Consider the following 15,884-nt stretch of genomic DNA (forward strand, 5'->3'; position numbering starts at 1 on the left):
AGAAATTCCTGCTACTGAACAGTTAAGTTTTCCAGATTCTTGGATTTCTTCCAGATCATCAAGTGGAAATGAAATCTGTGTCCAAAAAAACAAGTAAACTAGAATGAATGTCAAATCCATTCACATGTTAGTTTCCTAAAGTTCAGCCCACTGTTTTTACACATCCAAAGGGAACATTCTTAGAACATTCTAGCACTATGGATGGTCACATGACTTTATTCAGAGTCTTTCCACACATTGGACTGGAACCAGAATCAGAAGCCTTTAGTTATTGTACATAATACAACAAAACTGTAGCAGCCTTGGAGTGGTAAATACTATAAATCTAATCAAAATATGTACAAGCATAAAAAACAAGTGACACCACAATCCAAGAGCTGCGAGCTGCTGCATCCGTACGCGCCGCCATCTTGAGCAAATTTTCTGGATGGACGGATCCGTTTTTGCCGACATCACATGTGTGTGTCCGTTTTTTTATACTAGTAGTAAAATAAATCTACCATGTCTCAATCCAAATGGTATTGTGCGAAAGAAATATAATTATTATATTGTAGTAATCTGTTGGTATGGCTACCCTGCCCATGACAGGAGTGCATTGTGGGAGTTTTCTGTTTGCTTTTTTGAAACCATGAGTGAGTTGGGTATTTCCAGTAAAGACATTTATAATGTTGATCTGTTCTGTTTATTTTTACTGTTTCCAAACTGTTCTAATAAAGGGTGATTCTGAAGACATTGGATGCCGCCATTTTATTGTGCCTCCTGAATTTAACCCTTGTGCTACCCTATGACCCCCCCCTTCCATTGAGGTGTTCTCCCTACCATGACAAAGGTAGATAAAGGTGGAAAGATTTCATGTAATCCATGGACACCAGTGAAGATCACAAATCATTGATTTCAGTTCAGAGCACTGTCTAGATGGTCTAGATGACCCAACTCCCAATGTTGAAGTGCCTAGGATAGCACAAGGGTTATAGCTGCCTGGGGTTGGGTGGAGTTTGGGGCACGGGTCAGCTCACTTTTTAGCTTGCTGCTACGGTTCAGGCGACAGGCGCTAGCACCTTGCTAGTTAGTATTGCTAAGTTCTGCTCCATCCTGGCCTACCTGAGTGAGCAGCTGCTACAATATATAATTTATGTCCTTCAGAAATGAGTTTACATTGGTATAGTGTGGTGTTACCCTTGCCTTTGGGCTTCACGCCCAACAGGCTTTGCAGTTGCTATGGCGTGGTCTAAATCTGTGTTTATTACCCCTTGTGTTATCCTAGGCACTTTAACGTTGGGAGTTGGGTCATCTAGACCCACTAGACAGTCATCTAAGATAGCACAAGGGATATGTGATGTTTTGCTCGCCTTATCTTCTGTTGGCATATGAGTGAATAAAGCTTCACGTTCAGAAGTCAAGACTTGTCTCCTCATCATTGTCACAACAGGTTGATTCAATTTACAACTTGCCTAAAACAGAACAATCGGATTGAATTATGAGAAAATAAATGAATTCAGTGATTGATGACTTAAGTTTGTGTCTGATCTGACTCTCAGGATGCTAATGGGGGCTGCTCCTCCATCTTCCTGTTTTGCTTCATCTTGTTTGGGGTGCGCTTCTGGGGGTTTGGGCCGGGGGGGGGGGGGGGGATGTTCCTGTGCTCTCATGTCAGCTGCGCAGTGTCCTTTCAAACAGCAGAGGGCGCCCTTCTCAAAGGAATGGTACTGCACGAGCTCACGGTTCAGACTTGAGGTCCAACATCATACTTTAGCATTGAAAGGTCCTTGAGATTTTTTTTAAACTGAAAAAATTAGTTTATTTCTCATTCCTCAATCAGGTTGACATTATTATGCAACAAAACATTCCCATCAGGCCTTGCAGTCACTTTTCCTTTGTTGACGTTTCAGAAAAAACGATCTAGCATTCAATAATAAGTCAGCTGGTTACTCATAGTGCTCTCACAGGAAAAGAGATGAAAAAAAAAACGTTATCTCCAATCCCAGACGAGAGACGAACCTCCAACAATCCTCTTAACCCAAATCTACTGTTTGCAAAGCTCAGAGCGCGTGTGTCACGTTGGTGCTCGGATTTTAGTGAGTGTTCAAATTCCCAGATGCTTTTTATAAGCATATATTTAACCAACAGAGAGCAGAGGTTACAGAACACATGGAGGCTTTGTGGACCAACAGCAGAAACAACACAGGCGGATGCGACAGAACTGGCCCCAAATGCAGAACACAGACAAACGTTTCAATCATTTTCTACATTTGTTTTGAAGGATCTGGAAGCTCCACGCGGAGCACGGAGTTCCTGCAAAACACATCTGTTTGTGGCTAAACGTAACTTGTGAGAATGAAAACTGTGAGTTGATGACACGAGACAGGGCGCGCGTGGGGATTTCTGCAAAAGTCTCATTCTGCCGCCGTGATGTCCGTGAACGCATCAAAACAAACCTGAAGATTCAGAGGTGAGGCTCTGCAGCCCTTCTTTCCACGTAGTTCCTGCTGCTTTTCTATCAAACAGAATGACTCTGACACGCGCGCCTCTGCGGGACCTGTGTGCGTTTCAGGTGAAATCCACAGAAACCCTGAAAACCGCATCTCCACCGCGTGCTGAATCTGGAGGCAGTGGCGCCACCAGGGGGTGGCCAGGGGTGGCCACGGCCACCCCTCTCCGACACCTGGCCACCCCAGTGGCCACCCCAGTAGCCACTATAAGCTGTGGTAGCATCAGTTGTGCGTTTCATCCCAAATGCACAGCCAGCAAGCGGGCAAGTCGCTCTGATCACCTAAACCGGCCCTCACCCCCTCCCCTCCCTGCTGCCTTTGAGTGCGCAGACAAGAGGAGCCGCTGGATGCAGAATGAATAAGACGCGTGGTTCACTTCCGCGTTCGAACCCTCAGATCCTCGGTCAGACAAAAGAACCAGTCTCAGTCACTAAAGATGAACTTTCTTTATTACTTTTTCTTTAAGTCAAAAACGGCGACTGACCGCGCGTGTACGCGCTCCACACCCTCACGCGCTCTCCCCCCTCTCTTCCTGCATTGCGCGAGCACCGGTTTCAGCACGCACACACACGCGTGCGCACGTGAACGCACGCACGCACACACAATCACACATCCCAAAATGCTACGTTTCTATTCCTGTTAAATATTTTCCGTGGGTCTTTAACAATCTGTTTACTGTACTTTAGATCTGGATAGATAGATAGATAGATAGATAGATAGATAGATAGATAGATAGATAGATAGATAGATAGATAGATAGATAGATAGATAGATAGATAGATAGATAGATAGATAGATAGATAGATAGATAGATAGATAGATAGATAGATAGATAGATAGATAGATAGATAGATAGATAGATAGATAGATAGATAGATAGATAGATGACTTTATTAATCCCACAATGGGGAAATTTCATTTATCTGTGGCAGCAACACGACATTCAGAAATAATCGGTATAATATAACATCAATAAAGGACATCACAAATGACATTTATATTAAATAATTAAAAATATCACTAAAATTATTGTGAAAAATTATTATCAAAAATTAGATTCTTATTAAATAAAGAAATAAATATTAAATTTTAAATAAATACAGCTGCAAAGGTGTAAAAAACATGCGGTCTGCAAAACATGTAAACCCAGTGTGCAAATACTTGGTGCAAATACGCCACATCATCAGCGGTGGTGGATGTGTCATTACTTTTTATTAATAAGTAAAAAAAGGATGTCCCTGTCACAAGCCACTCATTTTCATGGCACTATTTAAGCACCGGTTGTTGTGTTACCGCAACATTTTGATGTGTTTTTGTTTCCACAGAGTTACCTATAGTCATTAGTTGATGCTTGTGTCTGTCCATTTTCAGAGAATGAAGAGAAATTCAACATATATTCTTATTTTAAGAATAAAAGTGCAGCAGAAGGAGTGAAAGAGATGGTAGGGGAGCAACAGAGGAGTAGTGAGGAGGAGGAGGAAGATGAGACAGAGCAGCATGAATGACAGAAGAGAATAAGGAAGACAAAGATGAGACGGCATCAGAGGAGGGACAGTCAGCATCATCGGTCAGAGAAACAAGGCAGAACTCAGCATAAGCAGGGGCTCCACCTGTTCCTGGACCAACTGGTGAAGTTAGAATTATGTTACCCTAATAATAAAAATGTTTCATGATTATTAGTCTGAATAGAAATCTCAACAGATATAATTAATAATTAGAAGGATATTTTTATTATTATTTCAGAACAACAGATTTAATTTTTTGTTTATTATAGATATCTCTCAGTCAAGAGCCGAACACCCCAAGCAGACACACCTAAGCATTAAATATAAACAAAAAAATAAATAAATATATATCAGTAGTAGTATGTACTAATGGTATCTACTAGTATCTATTAGTTATTATACTAGTAGTATCTACTATAAGTTCATGTTCTACAAAATATCAGTAGGCATTTATCTTTCTGTTGGTTTTCTAAAGGTTGTTTTACTACGTTTGGTAGAATGAATTTTAAAAATATAGCTCATGGTTTTTGTGTGCCACCCCAAGATTAAATGTGGCCCCCCACTGGCCACCCCCATGAAAAATTTCTGGAGGCGCCACTGTCTGGAGGAGACGCGTGAAGCAGACAGCTGCTGTTTGTGTTTCTCTGCGTGGGAGCAGCGAGACGGGGTGGGGGCTGGGGGCGTGTCCCAGCAGTTACAGCAGCCTCCTCCGTCCCGCACGCCACAGCAGTCTGTCCTCCAGCACGGGCGCAGTCCTCCTCCTCCTCCTCTCCCGTGGAGCTGCGCAGAGCCTTCAGTCCCGGCTGCAGCCCGCGGAGCGCCGGGAGTCCGCGGATGGCGCCGTCCCCGCGCGCGCGCGCAGTTTGAGGCGCAGCGAGGTTAGAGTCCCGGAGGACGCGCGCGTCTGTCCGGCCTGCAGAAGGAAAGTTTTGATTTGTTTCCGTTGATCCGAAAACTTTGTGGTCGGGATGGAGCCAGAGGAGGGCAAGATCTCGGTGTGGGTATGCCGGGAGGAGAAGCTGGTCTCCGGGTTGACGAAGAGAACCACCTGCGCCGATGTGGTCCGAGTTCTGCTGGAGGACCAGAACCTTCAGCAGGGCGGTTCGGCTGCGATGCTCACCGGCTCCCCGCAGTCCTACTGCGTGGTGGAGAAGTGGAGGGGCTTCGAGAGGATTTTACCGAACAAGACGAAGATCCTGCGGCTGTGGAGCGCGTGGGGGGACGAACAGGGGAGCGTGCGCTTCGTCCTGGTGAAGAACGATGCATCGCTGCCCAACAACGGCCCCCGCAGCGCCGAGGCGCGGGTGGTGCAGAGCCGGGAGAGCGGCGGTCCCGGTGGGCTGCTGAAAGGCACCGCCAGGACCTGCTGGACGGCCGCGGCCGCTGCAGCCAACCTGTCCCAGGAGAAACAGAGGCGCATCGTCAGGAAAGCCTTCAGGAAGCTGGATAAGATGAACAGAAAGAAGGAGCAGCCCGCGTCCAAGGAGAAAGGCTCCGCGGAGAAGATGGAGACGCTGGTCCACCTGGTGATCTCACAGGATCACACCATCCGCCAGCAGATCCAGAGGATCAAGGACTTGGACCGGGAGATCGAGCGCTATGAGGCCAAAGTGCACTTTGATCGCATCAAGACGCACGGGGCCAACTATGTGCAGGACACCTACATGGTGGACTCTTCCACCACTGAGGCACCTGCCGCCTCCTCGGACTGCAAGCCCAAAGCGGAGCGTCAGGACGCGCGGGGCACGGCGGAGGCGCTGGCGCAGTTTGAGGAGTACGCGCGCTGCTGTGAGGAGGTGGTGAGGCTGCAGGAGGAGCTGACGGAGCGGGAGGCTTTGGTGGAGAGCATCACCGGGGAGATTCAGGAAGAGCTTAACCGACGGTGGATGAAGCGGCGGCGGGAAGAGATGGGCGCAGAGGCGGCGCCGGACGCGGACAGCGCAGAGGAGGAGCTGTGCCGCGCCGCAGCTCCTGCCGCGGACACGGAGGAGGCGAGCCTGTCCGAGAACGAGCTGGTGCTGGAGCAGGAGAGGATCAGAACCCAACTGGACACTAGTCTGTATATTGGCCTGAGGCTGAAGACAGACCTGGATGCCATGAGGGGAGACTTAGACCTGAGTCTGGCACTCTGGGAAACCAAAGAGAGCGAACTGTTGGACCTGCTGGCCAAAGTTGAAACCATTGAACTGGAACCAGGGCACCAAACCCTGATGGATGAAGGACAGGAGGGCCTGGCAGCGGGGAGAGCCGAGGCTGATAGCAGCTCAGCAGAGAAGAGCGGCGGATGGGTGGAGCAGGCTCGAGGTTTGGCAAAGGCCTGCAGCACCAACGACGAGGACTCGGACACGGGCCTGAGCTCCATGCACAGCCAGGACTCTGACAACCCGCCTGTGTGCGAGTCCCTCGTGTAGACTGACTGAGCGGACTTTTATGCAATTCATTACCACAAACTCAGGGTGGATACATCTGTGTTGGCAGTTCAGAGCATGTTCCAAAACTCCAAATGCATCAGTGTAAACTCTGCAGTCCCACAGAAATAATGTGCAGTCATTAGAGGCCAGCTCTGAGATTCTCTGCTGATGACCTTTGACCTCCACGAGGAGAGCCAATATGAAAGTAGCCTAGAAGAGTATTAACTCCAAAGTAGTCCTCAAAATGATGGCATGCAGCTCGCTTCTGTCGGTGCATTCTGATGACTGAAGCTGCAAAAAATCATGTGCTGCTAAAGATCTCTGGAAGCAGAAGCTCCTCAAAGCTCCACATTAGAGGAACTTAGCAAACAAAAGAAATCAGATTCTTCACGGCTTCTGTAAATAAAAGTCCTTGAAGCTGCAGATGTTCCTCTGTTTAAGGAACAATAATGTTAGACAAGCGAGTGTAGAAACACTGACGCCTGCCTCGCAGACCTGATGGAGGAGCCAGAACCTCCTCACGCTGACGTGTGATCCATGCCCTTCTGTCCACAAGGAAAAAAGAAAAACTTTAGATTTTTCTTTCAGGATGTTCAGAGCTGCAGTTTTCTGCTTTGTTTGTGTTTGATATATTTCTATATTGTGGCTGATTACAAAAAGCTTATTTGAACAGAAAAAGCAGAGAAGGAAGGATAACCTAAACTTTACTCACTGAAACTTTGATTTCAATCCAAATAAAACATCATGAACGGATCCTGCAGACCCCAAAGATCTGAGATAACTACCATCAGTTATGTATCCCCACATCCACAGTAATGCAGGGAGTGACGGTTGAATTTCTTGGTTAACACTCGAGAGGACCATGTGGCAGAAGAAGCTGAGGAGTTCTGACTTTCAGTCCCAGAAGCAGTTTCTGCGTTTGGTTTACTGTCACTGGATGAAACAGAGGTCAGAGTTTAGATCAGATGGCTTTCAGCTCAGATCTTTACAAATCCTTCCTCCCATTATCAGACTGAATATCACCAGAGAGACGGGTTGAGTGCACCTTTAATGCTTCTTTTGCATTGTTGCTGCTGTTGCTGCAAAAGGTTTATTCCCCACAAAAAGCTTCTTATCAGCCATTATCAATGTGAGCGGAGCACTGAGTCTGTGTCTGTAAACATCAGGATTTATTTGCTGTCAGGTGGACACTATTCCGTCATTAACCCTTGTGCTATCCTAGGCACTTTAACGTTGGGAGTTGGGTCATCTAGACCCACTAGACAGTGCTCTGAACCTTTTTTCTTCAATGATTTGTGATCTTCACTGGTGTCCATGGATTATATGAAATCTTTCCACCTTTATCCACCTTTGGCATGGTAGGGAGAACATGTCAATATAAGGGGGGGGGGGTCATCTAAGATAACACAAGGGTTAAAGGATGTTCTCTGGGTTTGAGCACCCAGCCTGTGTTGATGTCGCTCCGTTGAGTCTGTTGATCAGACCTCCAGGAGTTTCAGGCTCCGCATCTCTGAACACTTCAGAGGGGAAAAAAAACGAAGTAAACTTGTTCTGTGGCCTCTCCAGTTCTGTAATGATGTACAAATGACCCGTGGGGTTTGTGGACTCGATCAGGGAGACTTCTCGCCCTGCAACATCAAACCAGCTTTTTCCAGAAACTCGATCAGCTCCGAGGCTACAGTTAGAAAACTCGCCTGCGCCAGAACTCCTCACATGGCCGTTAGTGATGAAATAAAAAAGTCGAAATTTGTGTGGCTCTCCTGACATTTTTTGGCCTTTGGTGTGGACGGGAATAAACGTTGCATTCCTCAAAGCCGCGGCGCTTGATGCTGAGCCATGTGTGTGTTTGCATCCGCCCCTTCGTCATGCATGCTTGTGTTTAATTGCTGCTTCTTGCTCGCTCTTGCATGAACGCCTGCATTAGTGATGAGAGGATGGAGCGGAGGCCTGGATGTACAGAGCCCAGCTGAGCAGCTCTTGTTACACCTCAGTAACACATCTCTTCACATGCTCCACGGGAGGGGAGTCACACTCTTAGGGTTTGAACTCTGGTTCTTCTCATGGATGGAAGTGAACAGAATCATCTCACAGTCCTGTGGAGGTCCCGTGACCTCACGTGGGACTGCTGGCGTCTGATCTGAGTGACTGTTCACTCACGCGTGGCGGCTGGCTTTGTCCACCACCCACCAGAATTCCAGAAAGTCCATAATGAAACCGTCTGGTGAGAACGCCACTCCCTGCAAGTTGCCTCAGTTTAATGAGCTTCCACACGGTGACAGGGAAAATGAGCTCTGGGGGAGAAAAGAATCCATTTGACTGCTGCAATATTCTCGTGAGCACAACATCCAGGTGGAAGCGGGACAGGACGTTCTCCGTCTCATTCCGATGTTCCACTCCACTCCATCGCTAGATTCTATGCACAGACGGTCACTGGCAAAGATGGGCGTCAGAATTTAGTCCTGCTTTCCCTCCATATTTCTGCTCCCAAACAAAGGGAGGTTCATCAGAAGTCAGATTCATCTCTTTCTTCCACACTGGTCTTTTATCAGACTCTTCTCTTTTACAAATTAAGATGACCAAAAAAGGCCTCTTTGATTCTGTAAAAAATGTTTAGGTAGCGCCTTTGACCTGTAGAGGAGTTAAATAGTCAAAAATAAAAAACGTTCATCTTATCATAACTGATCAATACAAATGTTCAAATCTGAACGAAAGCACCTGAAAGGTATTGCTTCAAGCTTTTTCCCTTCACATCTAAAGTGTGCAAGCTTTCATGTCTGTTAAAACACATGCAAGGGTTGACAAGTTTAAACAGAGCCCAAAACACATCTCTGAACTCCCAGAAATCCCTTAATGGACTTTAATCCCTTTATCAATCCTATAAATCCCAACGGCAAATTCCTCTTTCAAGAGAATCAAGTCTAGATGATAATGTGGTTGTAACAGTCTTGTTATTGAGACAATCAGGTATGATGAACTCTGCCTCCAGTGCAGCTTTAATAGCAATAAACAGACCTCCATGACCATAATCCATCAAGTGGCCACCAAAACCCTGTAAAAATGTCCCTTTGAATTAGACATAGAACCGCAGCAGTGCTTTTGTTTTGAAATTGACGTGTAGACTAAGCATGCTCCACAGAATCCTAGACGCACATGTTTGCTCCATCCATCATCAGTTAACTGTAAATTGTCACAACAGTGGAGGAGCGAGCCCAGTTTTTCCTCATGAAATGCCCTATTCACTGTTTGTGAAAGTGAAGCATCACATTTGATGTTTGTACCAGGGAAGTAAAGGCGTTTCTCTGTAGGGCTTCCCCTAAAATCATGGGAAACTAACTCTAGCCAAGAGTCAGCCCTTCACACTGTGGTGGCTCACTGAGCACAGAATCCGGTCTGTCAGGACAGCAGGCCCACTCTTTGTCTACACTTACAGATGAAGTTTTCATTCTTGGGTGTTTAGGTCAGAGGTAAGGAACAGCATTTTACCGCCGCCGACTGTGTTGCTTTTGTTTCAAACCTCAGAAAGACAAAAAGTACCAAACTCATTCAATCAAGTGACAAAGTTTGGATTTTTCGCTCAGCTCCAGCAGTCTTTGTTCAACCCAAAGAATAACTATTTAAAGTTTGGTTAAGAACCTGGATCATCCATTTGTCTTTCATTTATGTTTTTCCTGTTTGTGGTGGTTCTCTTAGACGACCTGTGTGATGCTGATCACAGCTTGGTGTCCCGTCTGTTAGAGTTTTTTTTAAAAAGATTTCAAGCTCAAACAATGCCAAATATAACTGAATTTATTCCTTACGTTTATCAGTTTTTGTTTCACTGACAGAGGGGGACTGACTTTTTCATGAACATTTTGTGCAGTCGTTGCTGGGTATTTTTCGGAAACAGACCATGAGTGTGTTTTTTTGATGACTGCTGAAAATGAACCCATAAGATCCCATAGTGACATGAGTGTAACGGAAGGACATCAAAATGTGTTCTGTGGTCCAATTGGTCTGTAGTATATCCCATATCATTTTCATTTGAAGGAAAAGTCAGGTTCCTATAATTATCAGTCAGTACTTGATGGCGCACCCTAGAGGTGACTTGGTGAACTCACTTGGCTCCATCAACGTTTGGTTCTTATGCCTTTAAATGTTAATAAATCTGGAACATTTTTTAGTGTAGTAAAAGTTTGCTTGTCTGTCTCCCAAGTGTGAGACTTTTAATTTTTCGCCGTTTATCTGACTCTGCAGCTCTATCCTTATCTCTGTTACGCTTTTGTGATTTATTTTTAGATACATTTGACTCCAGATTTGACAATTTTTGACTAAAATTTCATTGAGTTTAAATATTCAGAGTTTTAACCTTTGTATGCTACACTCTTCCAGATCACTCAGTTTACTTACAGCACCAGAAATAATGAAACGTGGCGACAGAGCTGGAGGGACTTCTGTCACTGAGCGCGAGCAGCACTGGTCTGAAATGAAATGAAAGAAGGAGAAAGAGAGACTGATAGGGTTCAGTTACGCAACCTCATTTAAATGTGTGTATGTGTGTTTTTCCCCCCTGGTGTTGTGTTTGGCAAAAACACTGTTGGGTGGTCTAAGCACAGTTATCAGCAGCTGCTCACATCGTTCCCATACAACACAGCCATTTATGTAATCAGACCTGGAAACTCGGCGGACGGTTGGCTTCAGCAGAGCGGTCATGGGTTCCATGGCTTTCTCTGACATGAAAGTGTGTGCGCTCCATTCAGTTCCAGTGATCAAACACGCATCAAAATGTTTTTGGAGGGAACCGCAAACCTGCAAAACAAGAAAACAAAAGCTTACAGCCACAACCCACCAAATCCCCGAGTTTCCCCGAGTCTCCCAGCTGATGACATGAAAACATAAACAGCTGTGCAGCCCGGGACGAAAGAGGATAGTGTGCGTGTGCGCATGTGTGCACGTGCAGCCGCGGGTCGGGTTAATCCCTGATGACAGTTTGTGGACAGACAGACTGACAGAAGTGCACGTGAGTGTGTTCAGCGTTAGTGATTGAGCCTGAGGTCACTGCACCTCCAAACGTCTGCGCTCACACCTGCAGGTTCAAACCCAGACGCCGCAGGTGGATAAACCTGCAGTTTGGAAGCCATCAAACTCTTTGGTGAAGCATGTCAGTTGAAGACAGAGACAAATGTTTTCTGCTTGTGTTGCTGAATGACCTGTTTCTCTTAAAGACAGAGAGCTCACTTTCCTGCTGTCATTCAGCTGATCCTCCTTCAGGTTGCTGGTTAAAATAAGCAGTAAACTCTCTCAACAAGTACCTGCTATTAGTGTAGCCATTTGAGGCGGGGCCGCTCTGTAGATAAAAGCAAACAATATCATAATTAAGATACAGGAAGTGAAAGTAAAAAGTGAAGCCAAATCATTACAGTTGACCTAAAAAACAAGGTTTTGCTCTTATTAGCGTTTGAGTGTCACAGTCTCCCTGGTGGATCACAAACATGAACATTTATCTTCAAACTTTCTCAGCTTTGTTTTTGCGTTTCAAACACAGTTCTTGATTAGGTTTCCCTGAAATGCAGGAAGAGTAGGGAGAGCTGGATGACCGCCGAAAACCCAAACTGTGACCGACCGGACACAAAGTCTGGTTTAAAGAGCAGTTTGTGTCACACAATCAGCTCTGCTAAGACTTTGGTCAGGCAAACAGGACTCTTTAGAATGATGAGGAACTTGATGAGGAACTAGATGTAATTGTGAGAGAGCATCTGTCCCTTTGAATGTGCACCATGAGTCGTTTCTTTTAGAGCTGCTGCCACAGACATCAATCAGTTTAGAACTGTAATAAAAAAGTGCAGCATCTATGTGTTCTATGGCCAGAGGAACCTGTGCAGACTACACCGTGTGACGTCCTGTTTACAGTACAATCACCTTTTTGCTCACATCGCTTACGTTTCTTTTGGAAGTCACTTTTATGAGTATTCATTGTGTGTGGGGTCATGGGTTGTATGTGCTAACGGGGGCCAATGGGGAGGGGTTTTATTGCAATACTGTGTATGTTTTTTGTTTTTAAATGTAAAGAGCTTCGAGTTGTTCAAAGGATGAGAAGCACTTTTTTTCTTTTCTTACAAATAAAGGATAAAGTTTGATCAGACAGCTGCTTCTGGCCCCTCCTAGTGGGACTGCTCTGACTCACTCCAATAGTTTCCATTTTCAAGCCGCCTGTGGCGCCTCTGCTCTCAGTGGGTCTTTAGTTTTCATGCACGATCAATCCACATCCCAAAGAAACACAAACAAGCTCATAGAGTCAATTAACTCTCACAACTTTGCATCAGTTGAAAGATAAAAAAAAACTCTCATTGGGACAACATGAAAATGAAAAACCTTACAAAGGAGTCTGTGACATCAAAATAGGCTTCCTGTGAATTGCTCTCATGATGAAAACAACATCTGGGTCACATTAAAAGTCCTTCTTGAAGTTCAGTGTGGAGTCTCTCCTGGTTTCATGTGGGTTATTCAAATATCGCAGTTATGGAATTGAGTAGTTGGAGCTCATGCCTGCTCTTCTCCTCAAAAACATCAACACCCAGTGAAGAAAAACAGGTGGCACTTCTGCGGGTTGTGTGACTCATCATAAGTCAGGGATGTTGATGCCCGCCAGGCCAAGGTCACAGGGTTCACCATGGTAAGCCACTGATGCCCAGATAAATCTCTAAAAACATAATTAATATGGTAAAAATTTTCTGACACAACCAACCCTGGGCTACACAGTGGTGCAGTGGTTAGCACTCTTGCCTAACAGTGAGAAGGTTGCCTGGACATATGCTTGTGGAGTTTGCATGTTCTCCTTGTGGATGGGTGGGTTTTCTCTGCCTTGCTCCCACAGTCCAAAAACATGCTTCATAGGTTCGTTGGTGTCTCTAAATTGACCCTAGGTGTAAATATGTGTGCACAAGTCCCTCCTACAGCCATCACCCAACTGTAACTGGGATAGGCTCCAGCGACCCTGCAAGGGATTCAGTGGGTTCTGAAGATGGCTGAATGGATGGACAACTAAACTTAGGACACAAAAAGAGAACATTTCTGCTTGGCTGATTTTTCTAGTTCAAATCTATTAAAGCCAAGCAGGGCTTTATCAGTTCCCTATCACAGTTAATTTATCAGAATAACGAGGACTAGAGAGGCTTTGGTGCAGGTTATACGAAGTAGTTGGGTGTTGTGTCTAATGACACCACTGTGATGGTATGGGGGGTGAGAATTATGCCCTTTGGCTTCCAAAACCACTGGTGGCATAGTGGTTAGCGCTCTTGCCTCACAGCAAGAAGGTTCAAGTCCCGGCTGGGGGACCTGAAACAATAGGAGACCTTTCTGTGGCTTTTCTCCAGGAACTCCGGCTTAATCCCACCATCCAAAAACATGCTTCACAGGTTAATTGGTCACTCGAACTTGTCCCTAGGTGTGAATGCGAGTGTACATGGGTGTGTGATTTTGGCCCCGCGACAGGCTGGCGACCTGTCCAGAAAGTCCCCTGCCTTCGCCCACGGGTGGCCGGGATAGGCTCCAGCACCCCGGGTTTAGAAGATGAAATGATGGTTTATGTTTTTCTCCTGCCATAATCTTTGATAATTACCCGATCTGTCTTTGTTTAAATAATTGTCTTCTGTGTGTTTAAGTTTCTGGATTTCAGATGATCTTGGTCAGATCGTTTGCTTCATCACCCTTTTGATTCTTCCTTTGGAAATGAATTAGTCATGTTTAGGTTCCCCCACAGGTCTGGTCTCCTGCATTTTGAGTCCTACACCATCAGGTACTGACGTGGGGGGCATTTAGATAAAACCTACCTTGAGATTGGAGAAGGAAACATATTTGTTGCCATTTTTTTCATTTGTTTTTTCTTTCAGTAGCTTTTGAACTCATTAGTCTATCTATGCTACCACATGGCTCTTGACCTAAACTCATTTACCACATCATGGATGAATGGTTTCATGTATGGATAAATGGATAGATGCACTATAGCGGATGGACAGATGGATGAATGGCATCTTTTCCTTCACGTCGGTATATATTTAGGCTGCTTTAATTATGTATGTGTTCAATGCCCTTGGGTGTTTTGAAAGGCACATTTACACAAAATGCATAATGTTTTATCATGAATGTTTAGGGCAACACCATCAGCAGATGTTCCCCCCATTGACGTTTTGAGCTTTACCCACCTCAGTTGGGAAAACCGACCAATCAGACATGTGCATTGGTCCAGGTTTGACAGGTGAGCAGGCATCAGCTCATAATGAGTTGATTGGATGAACAGAGAGCGGTGGCGCATGGTGCATAAGAGCCCTCTCCACATTGAACCTTTTTCTTAAAGCTTCCACAGGTGCTGACCTCATAGGAACATGTCCCCAAACTCATGATTTATTAACTTGGACTGGCTCGTGCCTCGGGGCACAAAGCATCCAAATTTCCTATAAAATCCACAGACAACTGTGTAATAGACTTAGATGATAAATCATGAGGCAGACACAGCTTGCAGGACCAGCTTGCTGCTGTTCTCCCGTGTCAACCTGAATTAAGAAGAGGAACAACTGAACCAGCAAGAAAGTCAAACATTATCACAATGTGTTTGCCACAGGAACGAGCGGGTCAGAGTTTACGATGATAAACAAGAGTGAGCCACAGTGATTTATTTGGGAAGGAGGAGGCAGCGAGGACTTGACGTTTATGAACTTGAGGAGCCGGTTTTCCTCCTTTCTCATCTCTGTTTTTAATTCAGAGACTTCAGTCATTTTTGCGGCAAAGCCTTGGCTCTCGTCTGCCGATCAAGACAAACGTCGGCAGGGGGGAGGAGACACCACCATGCCAGACAGACAGACAGACAGACGGACAAACGAAAACACAGACTGTAGAACAGTCAGACAGACAACAATTAGTTAGTTAAAAAACAAAAAGGTTGGAGCTTCAATTATTTCATTGGTTTTAATGATAGTTCCAGGTATTGGACTTAGTGAAATGTCCTATGATTCTCACAAAGCATCTTCAGACAGAAGTGGTTTCCTCACACGCACCATGAAAACTAAAGAAAAACACTAACAAAACAATTAACTGGGGATTAAAAAAAGTCAAATTTCTATAATAAATGTTTGTACCATTGACTGCATGAGAACTGGATTGAGTGAGTGTGATGTCATCCATAGAAAATGACTTACTTCCAACTGAAGGAAGTCGGTTCAGTGAGCTTTTTTTTGTGATACAGATGCCGCCATGTTGGTGCCAGACAGTTGGTCTGAGTCAACACCACTCTCACTAATCAGAGTTTTTGGAAGGCCACACCCCTACCATTTGAAAACTGGATCATAGAATCTGTCAGTCAAACGTTTTGAATGTTCAAAGTGAGAACACGTGCATAACTTGAATAACGTGCAATAAAGAGAACATATCCTAAAAAAAGAAGTTTATCAAGAACATGTTAAAAAAGGTATCAGATCAGGAATTACTCTTCTGACCAATAGAATGACTGA

At 45.1% G+C, this 15,884-nt stretch overlaps 1 protein-coding gene across 1 annotated transcript; it reads left to right on the forward strand.

Annotated features, from left to right (window-relative positions):
* The first annotated feature begins 4,591 nt into the window (after positions 1-4,591).
* Positions 4,592-8,155, forward strand: rassf10 (Ras association domain family member 10). Its single transcript, XM_011492362.2, has one exon. It carries the CDS (start codon positions 4,963-4,965, stop codon positions 6,403-6,405), a length of 1,443 nt encoding a protein of 480 aa, XP_011490664.2. The 5' UTR covers positions 4,592-4,962; the 3' UTR covers positions 6,406-8,155.
* Positions 8,156-15,884: the final 7,729 nt, after the last annotated feature.

The sequence above is a fragment of the Oryzias latipes genome, chromosome 6 (assembly GCF_002234675.1).
Source record: "Oryzias latipes chromosome 6, ASM223467v1".
Lineage (NCBI taxonomy): Eukaryota > Metazoa > Chordata > Actinopteri > Beloniformes > Adrianichthyidae > Oryzias > Oryzias latipes.